The sequence below is a fragment of the Monodon monoceros genome, unplaced genomic scaffold (genome assembly GCF_005190385.1).
Source record: "Monodon monoceros isolate NGI ecotype Baffin Bay Population unplaced genomic scaffold, NGI_Narwhal_1 Super_Scaffold_7, whole genome shotgun sequence".
In the NCBI taxonomy this organism is placed as follows: Eukaryota; Metazoa; Chordata; class Mammalia; order Artiodactyla; family Monodontidae; genus Monodon; species Monodon monoceros.
The window spans coordinates 63,486,643-63,500,211 of record NW_021703784.1 but is presented as its reverse complement, the minus strand read 5'-3'; the positions used below and the strand labels follow the sequence as shown (position 1 = coordinate 63,500,211).

Genomic DNA, 13,569 nt, shown 5'->3' with positions numbered 1-13,569 from the left:
AAGGTCAAGGTGACCTTCTCTGAGAATGTTTGCTTATTTCTCAGTTTCCTCCCCCTGCTCAGAAAAAGAGTTTGATGCAGTTTACAGTAAACACACAGTACAGATGTGCTGAACCGTTAAAATGGAAAGGCAAAAGTCCATGAATAAACAGGAAGAGGAAAGGGACATGATATCCAGACACGTAAGCTGAGCAAAACTCTGGTTCTTGAGTCTCCTAGAAGTTAAAGTAGAGATGGACTCCTGATGGATTGTCTCTCTCCTACTTTTGATTAGATTATAAGTAGAGAGACAAACCTTCCTTTGATCCTGAATGTAGAAAGGAAGTTTTCCCATGGGAACCTAGATTTTTAGGAAAATACAGAGGCCTTGCTGAGGTAGGTTCTTCTAGTTGCTTTCCCTAAAAGCTGAGACAGTGTTAATTTGTCATCACATAAAGGCAAGTATAGCATGAAGTGAGAAGACCTGGGTCCAGGCAAATAGCTTTGTGATGTGAGGATAAAGTGCAGAGAAGTTTAAAGAGTTAATACTTAACAGATGTCTTGGGGTATGGGAGGGGTGAGCAGGATACATTTATTGTCAGTTGCTAAGTTCACTATTTCATAAATATTTTTTCAACTCGGTCTCATCAATATAGTTCAGGCGCAGCGCTAGACTGTGGGTACAGAGATCAGCAGAACGTGTTTCCTGACCGTCAGGGAGCCGGGGTCCAGCAGAGAAAGGCCAAGTAGCAGTTGCTGGGAGGGCTCCCGGCAGGAGCCAGGGAGCAGACCCATCAGAGAAAAGGTCATCAAGAAATATTCAAAAGGTATATCCTCACTGAAATTGCACCCTAGGAGTCTGGAACTTAAACCTTCAGGCTGTGGCAGGTTCAAATTTTTACATGACCTGAACTCTGGTGGGCAAAAATAAATGTGTTTCTTCTATATCTACATTTTGTTTTGACTCAAGCCCCTGTTGACTGATATCAAAATATGTGTTCTGATAATGTCCAGGTACATGCAGCAGCCATCTTTGTGATTTTTCCCAGACATTTCAGACTTAAACTGTCAATTTCATTATTTTCCCAACCCCTGTAACTTGATCCCGGAGTTGATGGCAGAACCAGATGGGGTAACACTGCCAGCACGTGGACTGCAGTGTCAGTGGGAGAGAGCTGTATGTGCTTCCCCGTCCTCCTCTGTCTCTGCTGTGGGCTTATGTCTCATGAGATACCACGTGCCCCTCTGATCCCTGGCTCCATGGTGTCATCCTCTGAGGTGTCACCCATCGCCATCTGATCCCCCACTGGAGGGACCCCTTTGCATCCTCTGCTGTGGCATCAGCTCTTTCTCAGCTGCTTCTGTGCCCTGTTCAACAGCTGGGGTGCAAGCCCAGGGCTTCCCCTCTGCTCTGGGACCACAAGAAACGTAGGGGCTTCTCTCTCGCTCTCACTCAAGGACACATCCATGTCTCCATGTCTACTCCTTGTCTGCTGCATGTCGATGGCTCAAGGGCCACCTCTCTGGTACACCTGGGAAGTGAGAGACACAGTGCTGTCTATGCTAAGCCCCCAGGCCTAAAGAGATAGGCTGCTTCTCCCATAGGGACTTGGTCTTAAGAGGCAGAAGGGCAGGCTCCTAAAAATGCGCCGGGTAAATTTTAATGCCCAAACTCCAGACCCAGGTTGATTGGGTTCAACTCTCAGGTCCACCACTTATTAGCTGTGAGACTCTGGGAAAGCCACCCAGAGTTGTCTCAACTCTTCATCTGTAAAATGAGGATTATATTGTACTCCCTCATAGGTTTAAATGGGACCATGTACATAAATTTAATATAAATAAAATATAAATATATGTGCCTATCTCACGCAGAGCACAGCCTGACACATTGTGTTATGTAAGACTTAGTTGCCATGATCCTTAGGAATAGTAGTGTAATTAGCATTATTCCATCTTCAGCTCTTTCCCTTCCCTCTTCCTCTCCCCTAGCAGTTCAGAATCTCTCATCTTATCTCTTGAGGGAGAGAAAACCTTAATCAGACTGTATTCTTCCCATTTCTTTCACTTATACAAAGACTACAGCTTTTTTTTCTTTTAGTAATTTTTAAGGATTTGCATCTTTATTTTCAATGGCCTTTGATGACAGTCCCCATCAGTGCTGATCTGATGTTTCACAGACCAAACGGGGACGGTTATGGGGCCAAGGCACACGTTGGGAAGTGCATGAGTTATATTCCCAGGTTGTCCCTTCACCAGACAGTCTCCAGAACCATGGTTGGGGAGGTTCAGGGAAAAGCTGTGCCCTGGTGGTGGCTGAATCTCTGTGCTTGCATCCTGTGCAGGACTCAGGAATCGACATTGGGGACATCACTGCAAGGAAGGCTCTGAGAAAACAGCTGCAGTGCAAGACCTTCCGGTGGTACCTGGTCAGCGTGTACCCAGAGATGAGGATGTACTCAGACATCATTGCCTATGGGGTGGTAAGGAGCTCGCCCCTCGGGGTTTCGCCCAGACACAGACAGAGAGCAGGACCAGAGAGAGGTGTGGAGAGTCAGGGAGGGGAAGAGCCTCTTGGCCCCCAGTATGGGACGTGTGGTAGACCTGTGGACAAGAGGCTGATTTTTGGAGCTGAGTGAGAAGCAGCCTATGCTTTCATAGCCCAAACCTCTCCATTCCCTTGAGAGAGGTGCTCAGTCTCTCCTTTACAGTCCTAAGCAATTCAGCTCTGGCCCCAAACCTGCATATCCCACTTAATAAAACAAAAACCTGAAGTCAGGTTAAGATTGCAAGACAACGTGACAAACTCCACTGTTCCTCAAGCATGGGTGCCTGAAGTTCTACCAACCAGCTTTCATGCCTCGCCCACCCACGGGGCTATGTCTTTCACTCACACAGAGCCTCCTGGTAAGGCATTCTGGGAAATATAACCTTCCTGAGTTTGCTGTATTTTGAGGGATGTTTTAGTACCACTTATTGATTGGCAGCGAGCAGTTCCCCCAGCAGAGGCAGCAAGATGGAGGGACAGAGCAGAGGGTTTGGACCTGGTTCCACTCTTGACCCAGCCACTTCCTGGGCAAGTCTCTTAATGTCTATTGGCCTTAGTTTCTTCATATGTTAAGTGTGGTAAAATAATACTGTCCTTGTGGGTAGAAGAAAGTCTCAGATACATAAATGTGTTTTGTGTCTAAGGTTAAAATACTTTGAACATTATAAACTCTCCCATTCTTCCAATATCCCCAGGACCATACAACTCTTAAGGTATTTTAAATACCTGATTGATTTTTGGATCTCTCACCTGGTTTTTGCTGACTGAACACATAAAGATTTTCTATGACAGTTAAGCCCTCAAAACTATCCCCTGGGGCCACCTGCCTTACCCCCACCCCCTGCTGTGTTACAGATGGGGAGACAGAGAGGAAAAGTGACTTGCCCATATTCACGCAGTTAATCAACTGTGAAACTGAATCTAAAACATCAGCTTCTGATATCACTGTCATTCCTCCCTTTGCAGTGTCCCCTCAGACCTTTTAGATATCCCAGGATGAAAATTTGAAGGAAGAACTGAGGCCTCTTCCTTTGATGACCTGTGCTCAGAACTGAGTTCAACACCTGCCTCAGCAGGAACATTATGGGTACAACGTCAGCCTGGGAGGAGAAGAATCCTTGCTGAAGGGTTGGCCTCAGTGTTTCCCTGGGGGCCTCCCAACTCTCACGTCCTAGGATTCTAAAGGAGACAGAGCCAAGGTCCCAGGAACTCCCCCCTTCCCACCCTCCTGCAGGGCCTCTGTTGTCCCCGGAGGCCAACCTGTAGGAGGGGGTCATATCTTCCCACAAGAGTCCCCGTGGCATGGCTGACATGTCCTGAGAGTACCACCCAGTAGCCTCTTGCCTCTCCACTTCCCAGGCTGGTATAATTCAGATGTCAGAAAACTCCTCAGCTGGCACTGCGCAGCTGTTGCCTGAGGCTCCAGATCCTGTCATCACTGTGGAAACACACTGGACTGTGAGGTGCCCATCAGTCCCACCTACCTCCCCAGAACCGTCCTGAGGATGTGGCAGTTACCGGTACCCCTACACCCAGCCCAGAGCAAGTTGTGTGTGCTGCTTGCCACTGTCGAACCCAGCCCAAACAGAATAGTTAGCTACTGTGGCTCCAGAGAAACTATTGGCCCAGACCTCTGGGAGCCAGGGCAAGCTTCTGGACTCATGGTCTCACCAAGCTATCAGCTGTAGCTAAAGAGTATTAGCCAAACTCAGCCAGAGAAGCGGGGAAAGCAATAACAGTGGAGGTGTATGCACGCAGCCATTGCAATTCTGGGTTTTGGCCCAGGGCGTTCTTGTCTTCCAAGCAAAAGGGTCTCATCTTATGAGCACATACAGCAGGTTTACCATGTAGTCTCCTCACCACCACACCCAGAAACCTTTGGTTGGTCAAATAGTAAGTGGCATATACAGGGTTGTGATCCAGATCCGTTTGAGTCCACAGCTGGGGCTGTTTTCACTAGGTTGTGCTGAAAAACCTCCACTTGCCATCCCAGAGGGCCGAGCTGTGTCAGCCGTTCCTGGGCCTGGCGGACGTCTCTGACCCCCTGCATGTTCATCTACCAGCTTCTGTTCAGGGCCCAGCCAGCCCCCCTCCCTCCTGCCTCCTCAACAGGCTGGGTTCTTACGTGAGCAGAGAGATCCTTGCTTGTCCAGGAGCATAATGAACTCTTGATGGGGGCAGTAAGGTGACAATGGGCAGGGCAGGATGCAGCACAAGAGCAAGAGGATTTCTGGGGCTGAATCTTTCTTCCTGGTGATTACTTTTATTCTGAAATGGAAAGACCAGATGTCTTCTCAGGGGCACGTTGTTTTATTTTTTTTTCTTTTTCCCTTCCAACTCATGCCTAAACTGCATTGCTCAGGTCAAATAACCCCCTGGGATTCTCAGGCCATTGTCAAGTCTATATAACCCTGCCCATTAATCCAGTAATAGGTCCCACTAATGCCTCCTGCAGGCTGAAGGGCCTGTGGGCCCCGCTGTGTGGGCATGGGCATCCGCCTGGATCACCAAGCTCCGGGCCTGGGAGAGGGCATGGCTTTGCATAATCCCAGCTCTGGTGCTGACAGTAGAGATGGAGCAGCATCTGGAAGCAGACATGCCTGCTTCTGAACATTAGCTTTGCTACTTAATCACTACGTGACCTTGACAGTTTGCAAAACCTGAAAGGTTATAGTCATATCACTTCATGGGGCGTCTTTCACAGTCTCAGGATCGTCTCCATTTGCATGATGGAAAGAGCTTGGACTTTGGAGACCGACAGACTCCAGCTCTGCCATTTGTCCAAATATGATGCCATTCATTCACTGTTCATTTTCTTCATTCATTCACACATACTTACTGTGTAATATGTGCCAGGGCTGACCAACGTCGCAGGCTGTGAGAAAGCCTGAGAGCTAGTCTGGTGACTGATAGAGGAGACGGGCAAGTGGAGAAGTGACAAGAATACAGCATGTTAAGTGCTGCAATCAGAGAAATGGAGGTGTTGGCCTCACACCCAGATGTGAGTCAGGAAAGGCTTCCAGAGTGACAGAGAAGCTGAGGACCACAGGAAGAGGAGGATTCAGTCAGGGAAAAGAGAAGGCCAGGGCAGAGGGTCCATGCAGTGGGAACAGCATGACAGACCGAGAGGTGTGCAGAGCTTCCTACTGTAACACACTTCTTGCACCCTTAAAAGAGATAGTATTACCGATCTGGCTATGTTATTTTGAGAATTAGGTGGGATAATGCATGGAAAACATTTCACTTGGGACCTGGCACATAGATGCAGTCATAAAAGCTAGTTTCCCTGAACGGCCTTCAGAAAGGTTATAATGGTAATAATAGTAGCTAACAATTATTGCACATTTGCTATTTGTCAGGCCCTGTGCTGAGTGCTTGTAGATATTGTTTCAGTTAATCCACAAACCTATGAGGTTGGCACTAGTATTATCCCTATTTGAGAGTGAAGGAGACAGATGAGGAATTATGTTGCTTTGTCCAAGGCCACACAGCTGGAGCCAGGATTCTATCTCAGCCCGTCTCTCCCAACTTCCTCAACAGACCACCTACTTAATGGGGGGTGGATGACACAGAGCCAAGGAGGACTTTATCAAAAGGCACCACCCACCCCTCATTCAGAGGCCAGCTTTGGGGATCCAGGGGAGATCCAAGTCTGACATCAGGGCTTTCTGGGACTTTCTCTTTGTAGTAGAAGTTAGCAGGTCTCACTGATGGATTACAGTGTTCGGCTTCAAATGTGACACCCACCCCTCCATGGGCTGTGGGAGAAGTCCAGAGAGTATTTGCCTGTGCTCCTCCCAGCCAAGTAATTGGTTTATGATAGAGGATTTGCTGCATCGATGCATCTGGGGCCCTGCCTAGAAAACTGACACATGCTCATATTTCTGCAGAACCCCTAAACTTCAAGTTTGAGATTGAGCTGCTATCACCCAGAAAGGAAAGGGAGCTCGAGAGAAAACGATTTGGCTCTGTTCCTTGTCCCCTGTCAAGAACAGGGGTCACATAGAGCACACGTGGGCCTCTGGTTATCTATTCCATTTCGCACCCCTTAACTGGGTTCACTGCACTCCTGCCACGTCCATCAGGACTACGAAAACTTAGCTACTGTCTGCCTCTGGCCTTCCCCAGATAGATGACCCACCTGTGGCCCATTGCCCTGGTCTCCCCTGGATTCTGATCTCCAGCCTCCTGCTGTGAACAGAGTACTTTGATTGCTAAGAAGAGCTGTTGAAGCTAGCTCAAGTTTAGGTGGGTAAAGATACCACAAACTCTCTCATGGGCTTAGGAACTAAAGTACAGCTGGACATGAGCACTTGAGCTGGGAAGCCACTCAAACTGCAGCGGCGGCAGGATGATCTCTCTTGTCTCTAAATCTATCTGCCTCCTGCCTCATCTCCTCCTTGATCACACTGGATTCCTCTGCTTGCACATGGCCCAGCAGATCCACCACACCCAGTCTAAATGGCCTCACCATCCTAGTGGCCAGCACCCACTGACCACGGTGTCTGGTCTCTCATCTGGACTCCTAGGACAGAATAAGAGGATCATGAGATAGTCACATTCCAGAAAGAGAAGGACCAGGAGAGGGGAGGAAAGAAAGACAGCTGTTAATTCATTCTAAGCTATTTGTTGGTGCCTGCCACGGTCTACTCAGCTATGGCATGCGAGCAGGACCACGTGGACCGTAAGCTGCCCTTTCCAAAGCCTGAGAGTGAGCTTAAGCCGGAAGGGGACATTGAATATGTGCTTTCCTACCTAGATGTGGTAAGACATTGGTTCATGGTACCCAGACATTTGTTCTGTTGATTGCCGTGTGCTTGTAGGTGAGGATAAGAGATACCCCTCTCTTCCCCTGCTCCCACTCTGGCCCCCTTCTCTCTTATTCTCCCACCAGACCTCCCACTCTGGAGAACCCTCATCAGCTGGGCCTCCGCTGGGGCCTGGCCAACCACTGCTGGATCTGCAGGAAGCAGAGAAGGCCGGGTACTAGAGGATATCCCAGGCCCCCAAACAGCTGACACGTTGCCTACTTCCCCCAACCCTCAAGAACAAAGACTTCTATCCACGGACTTCTGAAGGCCATTATGCCACCCTTGTGCAAAAGGAGGGGGTGAAAAATCTAGTAGCATCTCGTGTGTGTGCATGCGTATCTTTTCTTTTTACCTAGGCTATCCCAGCTCCGCAAACCCAGCTTGCTGTTTAACAGAATCCTAATGCTTCCCCTCCAGAAGAGGCTGGTCTTCCCTCAGCACCCTGATGCAAGGCAAAAGCTGGTGCTTGTTGGTTTCCATAGTATTCAGAGGGCCTCGGATTGATTATGGAAGCAGAGCCTGTCTCAGTGGAATGCTTGTTTCTCCTGATTTAATGCATCTGTTTCTCTGTTCTTTTCTCTTCGGTGTGGCCGCCTCTCCTCTGGCGTTCAGCTGCAGAACTCTCTGAAGACTGATTTGTGTCTTGATCAGGGTCCAGACACAGAGAATATTCCTATCGTGTACATCTGCCACGGGATGACGCCCCAGGTGAGTGCTCTGAGAGATCCCCATGCACGTGTGTGTCTGGTGTGGGGAAGGAAAAGCTAAACTCTGTCATGGCTACTCTGGGCCCAGAAGCCTTGGGAGCTTTTCATTAGGAAGTATCCTCATGAGCAAAAAAGCGAGTCATACCTGCCATGCCTGGAAGGAGTCTGAAGGAGCAGATGCTGGGTTGCCAGGATCCCCTGGGGTGGGGCACAAGGAAGGCGATACATCTCTAAAGAGGAACACCTGCCTCCGTTGGGGACACTGTGCGTAAATTACAGCCCTGGCTCTTGCAGCCATGCCTTTCCCTAGCAGGAGGGAAACCAAAGTTCCCCAGGCTCCCTGATGTCTCAGAGTCCCTTTGGAGTGCCACTTCACAGCCTCAGGCTCTGCCCTTTAGTAGATCATAGCTGGGACCAAAATTTATAGCCATGAGATCCTTTCTAGCTCCTCTGACTTTCTGGTGGAGAATAAAGGGAAGCTACCAGGAAAGTAAGTTATCCCTCCAAAATTCTCCATTCATAGCCTAGGCTTCAGATATCTGAAGAGGTTGTTGAGACACTGGCAAGAGAAATGGTTTATTCAACAGAGTTCAGTGGGCAATTCTTGACCAAGAGTGCCATAGACTGACCTGTTATGACTTGACATTTTCAGAGTTTACTTACCTTACCTCCAGAAGTGTACAAGGATTTTTAAAAGGTATCTTAGTATAGAAGATGCGTATATTCGTGCAATTGCAATTTAGTGCTTAAAAGAGTTGTTACCTGCCTGAACACACAGCTAAAGGAGATTGCGATGTGTGTGTACCCGGTGTACGATGCCGAGACTTCCCAGCAATTGTCCACTGTGATCTCCACCACCTTGTCCTTTTTGTGGGCCAAGCTGCTGTGACATCACTGAGTGGTCAGTCACAGGTCAGCAGATCGCACTGCCTTCACACCACACAGTATAGCAACTCATTCTCCATTATTACAATGGTGTGACATTTTTAGTGAGTGACTATTTTTATGTAAACTTTTTATTGACATAGAACATATATACAGAAAATAGACTAATGATAAGTGTACAGGATTAATGAATTTTCAGGGCAAACACACTCATGTAACCAGCACCCAGGTCAAGAAAAAACATTATTGCTTGATTTTGAATTTTATGTAAATAGCATATAGGGTATATGCTTTCTCATGTTGGCATCTTTCTTCCATCATATCTGTAAAGTGCTTCCTTACTGTTACATGTAGTTGTAATCCGCTCATTTTTGTTACTATGTAGTATTGCATCTTATGGATATACCATTTTCACAATATAGTCTACTGTTGATGGACAGTTGGACTATTGCCAGGTTGGGAGAATTATGAATACTGCTGCTGTGAACATCTTGTCCATGTCTTTTGGTGCACATATGTACTAATTTCTTTTGGATTTATACCTAAGAGTCGAATCACTGAGTCATAGGGTTGACATATGTTCCTTTTTTTTTTATTAGTTATCTATTTTATACATATTAGTGTATATATGTCAATCCCAATCTCCCAATTCATCCCCCCCCCCCAGCTTTCCACCCTTGGTGTCCATATGTTTGTTCTCTACATCTGTGTCTCTATTTCTGCCTTGCAAACCAGTATATGTTCACTTTCTGTAGACAGTACCTACATTAGTCTGCTAGGGCTGCCATAATAGAATGCCATAGGCTGGGTAGCTTAAACCATAGAAATTTATTTTCTCAGTTATGAGGCTTAAAGTCCAAGATCAAAGTGCCAGCTGAGGGGCTTCCTTCCCTGGTGGCGCAGTGGTTGAGAGTCCACCTGCCGATGCAGGGGACACGGGTTCGTGCCCCGGTCCGGGAAGATCCCACATGCCGCGGAGCGGCTGGGCCCGTGAGCCATGGCCGCCGAGCCTGCGCGTCCGGAGCCTGTGCTCCGCAGCGGGAGAGGCCACAACAGTGAGAGGCCCGCGTACAACAAAAAAAAAAAAAAAAAAAAAAATGCCAGCTTTCTGCTGAGAGCTCTCTTTCTAGCTTGCAGATTGTCGCCTTCACGCAGTGTCCTCACGTGACAGGGGGAGAATAAGCAAGCTCTCGGGTGTTTTTTTGTTTTGTTTTGTTTTGTTTTTGCTGTACGCGGGCCTCTCAACCACTGCGCCACCAGGGAAGCCCTGGTGTCTCTTCTTAAAGGAACACTAACCCAATTGGATCAGAGCTGTACCCTTATGACCTCATTTAACCTTAACTTGAAGATTTGGGAAATTCTTAGCCTGTTCACTTTGCAAAAAAATGAGAAAGCTTCTTCTGGAGAGAATACCAAGAGTGTGACTGAACAACCATTTGATTAAGAGATCATGGGTGGGATTCATGGACTTAATTAGTCATCTCACAGCAGAAGGCATCAGTAGAGATGGGCTTATACCAGCAGAGACACTGCCAGTTTGAACTAAAGAAAAAGTGGGGCAGAGTGAAGGAACGCTATTGGACTTCTTGGATTCTATAAGATGGGACCACATAGCTATTCAGTTGTGAACATGCACCATTCCTCAAGAAAAGGGAAGAATAGTACTGAAGGTGATGTAGACATCATCAGGGCTGCCACTCCCACCACAGGCCCAGGGGTAAGGCCATTCCCTCAAAGGATAGGCCTGCTGCTCTGGTTTCAGTGGGCAAGGATGACCCAGTACCAGAGGGGTAGGGCCAAAGCAGTGAGCACCTTGGGTGGGACCGCTCCAGAGAGCTGAAGGGGCAGGCGGCCCTGCAGAGACATGAGGGTGATGCTGCCACCCCAGTGGGCCTGGAGGGCAGAGTATCGAGACAAAAGATGATTCTTCTTGAGCCTTAAGATCAAGTGGAATTTGCCTTGCTGTGGTTTGGGCTTGCTTGGGGCCCATCAACCCTTTCTTCCTTTCAACTTCTCCCTTTTGGAACACGATCATCTATCCTATGCTTGTCCCACCATCACATTTTGAAAGCACATAACTTGTCTGATTTCACAGTGTCTTAGCTGGAGAGAGATTTTGCCTCAGGATGAATCATACCCTGTGTCTCACACATATCTGATTTAGATGATATTTAGATGATATTTGGACTTTAGACGAGTTGATGCTGGAATGAGTTAAGACTTTCGGGGCTGGCGGGATGAAATGAATGTATGTTGAATGAGAGAAGGAAAGGAATTCAGGGGGCCAAGAGCAGAATGCTATTGACTGAAATTGTGTCACCCCAAAATCCACGTGTTGCAGTGCTAATCCTGACTATATTTGGTGTAAGGAAGTAATTAGGTTAAATAAGGTCATAAAGTGGAGCCCTGATTTGAGAGGATTGGTGTCCTTCTAAGAAGAGCCACCAGAGAGCTCATCATTCCCTGTCTCTCTCTCTCTGCCACGTGAGGACACACCAAGGAGGGAGTCGTTTGCAAGCCAGGAAGAGAACTCCCTCACAAGAAATGGAATGCCAGCACCTTGGTCTTGCACTTCCAGACTCCAAAACTGTGTGAAAATAAGCTTCCGTTGTTTAAGCCACCCAGCCTGCGGCATTTTCTTGTGGCGGCCAGAGCCATGTAAAATACTGTCAGTTTTCCAAAGTAGTTGTGTTAATTTTTACTCCCACCAGCCATATATTAGAGTTCTAGTTATTCCCCAGTCTTGGAAGTATTTGGTACTGTCTGTCTTTTTAAACTTCTAGACATTACGGTGGGTGTATAGTGCTATCACATGGTAGTTTTAATTTGCATTTCTCTGATTATAAATGCAGCCAGGCACCTGGGTCTTCAGTTGTTCTTGAGTGTGAGTCAGGACGGCCAGGTCATAGGTAGTTGGGTCTTTGTGTAAATTCCCTCTCTGCTTTGTAATGCCTACGACCAAGAACACAACAGGTAAACTTTCTTTTAACAAATCTATGTGGAAATGTGCAGGGTTGGTGCTTATCTAGGTCACTGACCGAGCGTCAGGTGTTTCCTCCGTGGGATGATGGCTGTCTGTTCAAGCAGAGGCTGCCGGTCTGCCAGGTGCGGATGATTCAATACGGGGCAGTCTGTGTTGTTAGGAGTGTGGATTCTGGAGCCAGCTCGCCTGAGTCCAGATGTCAGCTTTGGAACTTTCTAGCTGTGAACCTTCGGGCAGGTTTTTCCATTTGGGCCTATTTTTTTAATCTGTAACTTGTGGATTAATAACGGTATATACCATAACGGTTGTTGAAAGGATGTAATACATTTAAATAGTGCTCAACAAATGTTAGCTATTAGTATTGCTATAATGATAATATTATTATTATCACTGCTCATTGAGCCTTGCTCAGTATAAATACCCTCAAGTTTCTAACTCCAACCCACATTGGACTGGCTTTCCTTGGCCTCATGTGCCATGTGCTGTAGCCTGCTCTGGTCAAAGCCGACCCATAGACTACGAGAGCATTTTGCTATAGCAGCAAAAAATACAGTGGTGTAGGGGCGAGGGCAGTGAATGGGGCATCAGGAAGCCTGAGTCCTAGGCCTGGTCTTGCCACACATTTGCAATGTCACCTTAACCCTCTCTGGGCCTTTATTTTGTTTTATTCTTTTATTGAGGTGTACTTTCACACTAAAGTACACACATCTTAGGTGTGCAGTTCAATGAGTTTCCACATGTGTAGACGCTGTACAGGCACCACCCAGATCAAACTCATCACCCCAGTGGGCTTCCTCATTGCGCCTCTTGGTCAATACCTCTATACAAAGGTAATGACAATTCTGATCTCTAGCACCATTGATTAGGTTTGTCTGGGTCTGTATTCTTATCTGCAAGCCAGGAAATTGGACTGGCCATCTCCAGGCCCAGCTCGGCCAGCTCTGACAATCTGCTTACCTCGAATTCTTTTGTTCTGAAATTCAGTTGGCCTGGGAAGCTGTGAGTTTGTGCTGCGCTTGCCAGGAATTTTGGGAGCTGCCTTCCCTTGATGCTTTGTAAATCAGCTTCTCGATGTGGAGCTGCAGCAAGCAGACTTGGGTCCCCCTCCCCGTTCCCCACAGAACCCTCGTATAAGTGGACTGTATATGGAACAACCCCAACTGGGCCCAGTTGCCCTCTCCTACCAGGCCTGCAGCTGAGGTGCACAGCCCAGAGGTAAGGAGGCTTGAGACCAGCCTCAAATCACACACATTTCCCAGAACAGAGAGGTGTAGGTGCTCTGCCGTGGCAGGAGTTTGTTGAGTATGGCCTTCCCAGTGAGTTGGGAGAGCTGGGGAGAACTGGGTCATCCTGGAGATGGGCTGTGTATCCTTGGCGGGAGTTCATCCATCCACTAGGGGTGGACATGGGTACAGGGGTAAGCGATGGGTGAGGAGGCAGGGCCTCTGGCTCTCAAGGCTTCCCAAAGGCATCCACTAGCCCTTAAGAATTTCATTGGCTCATGGAAGAGACGAGAAAAGGAGGAGCTCAGGGATATCACCTTAGTACAAGGTCAGGGTACATCTCAGAAGGGGACTGTGGACAGATACAGGCCTCAGGGATACTCTGAATCTCCCAGAATTGGTCCAAATTAAGTGCTCAATATGCATTTCCAGGAACA

At 47.7% G+C, this 13,569-nt stretch overlaps 1 protein-coding gene across 1 annotated transcript in view; it reads left to right on the top strand.

Moving 5' to 3' along the window:
• The window catches only part of GALNT18 (polypeptide N-acetylgalactosaminyltransferase 18), a 347,432-nt gene that overhangs the window by 282,470 nt on the left and 51,393 nt on the right, over window positions 1-13,569 (top strand). Inside the window, exons 8-9 of the mRNA XM_029207628.1 lie at window positions 2,321-2,458; window positions 7,947-8,042. Of these exons, the coding sequence (XP_029063461.1) occupies window positions 2,321-2,458; window positions 7,947-8,042 (234 nt within the window). The remainder of the gene's footprint in view (window positions 1-2,320; window positions 2,459-7,946; window positions 8,043-13,569) is intronic.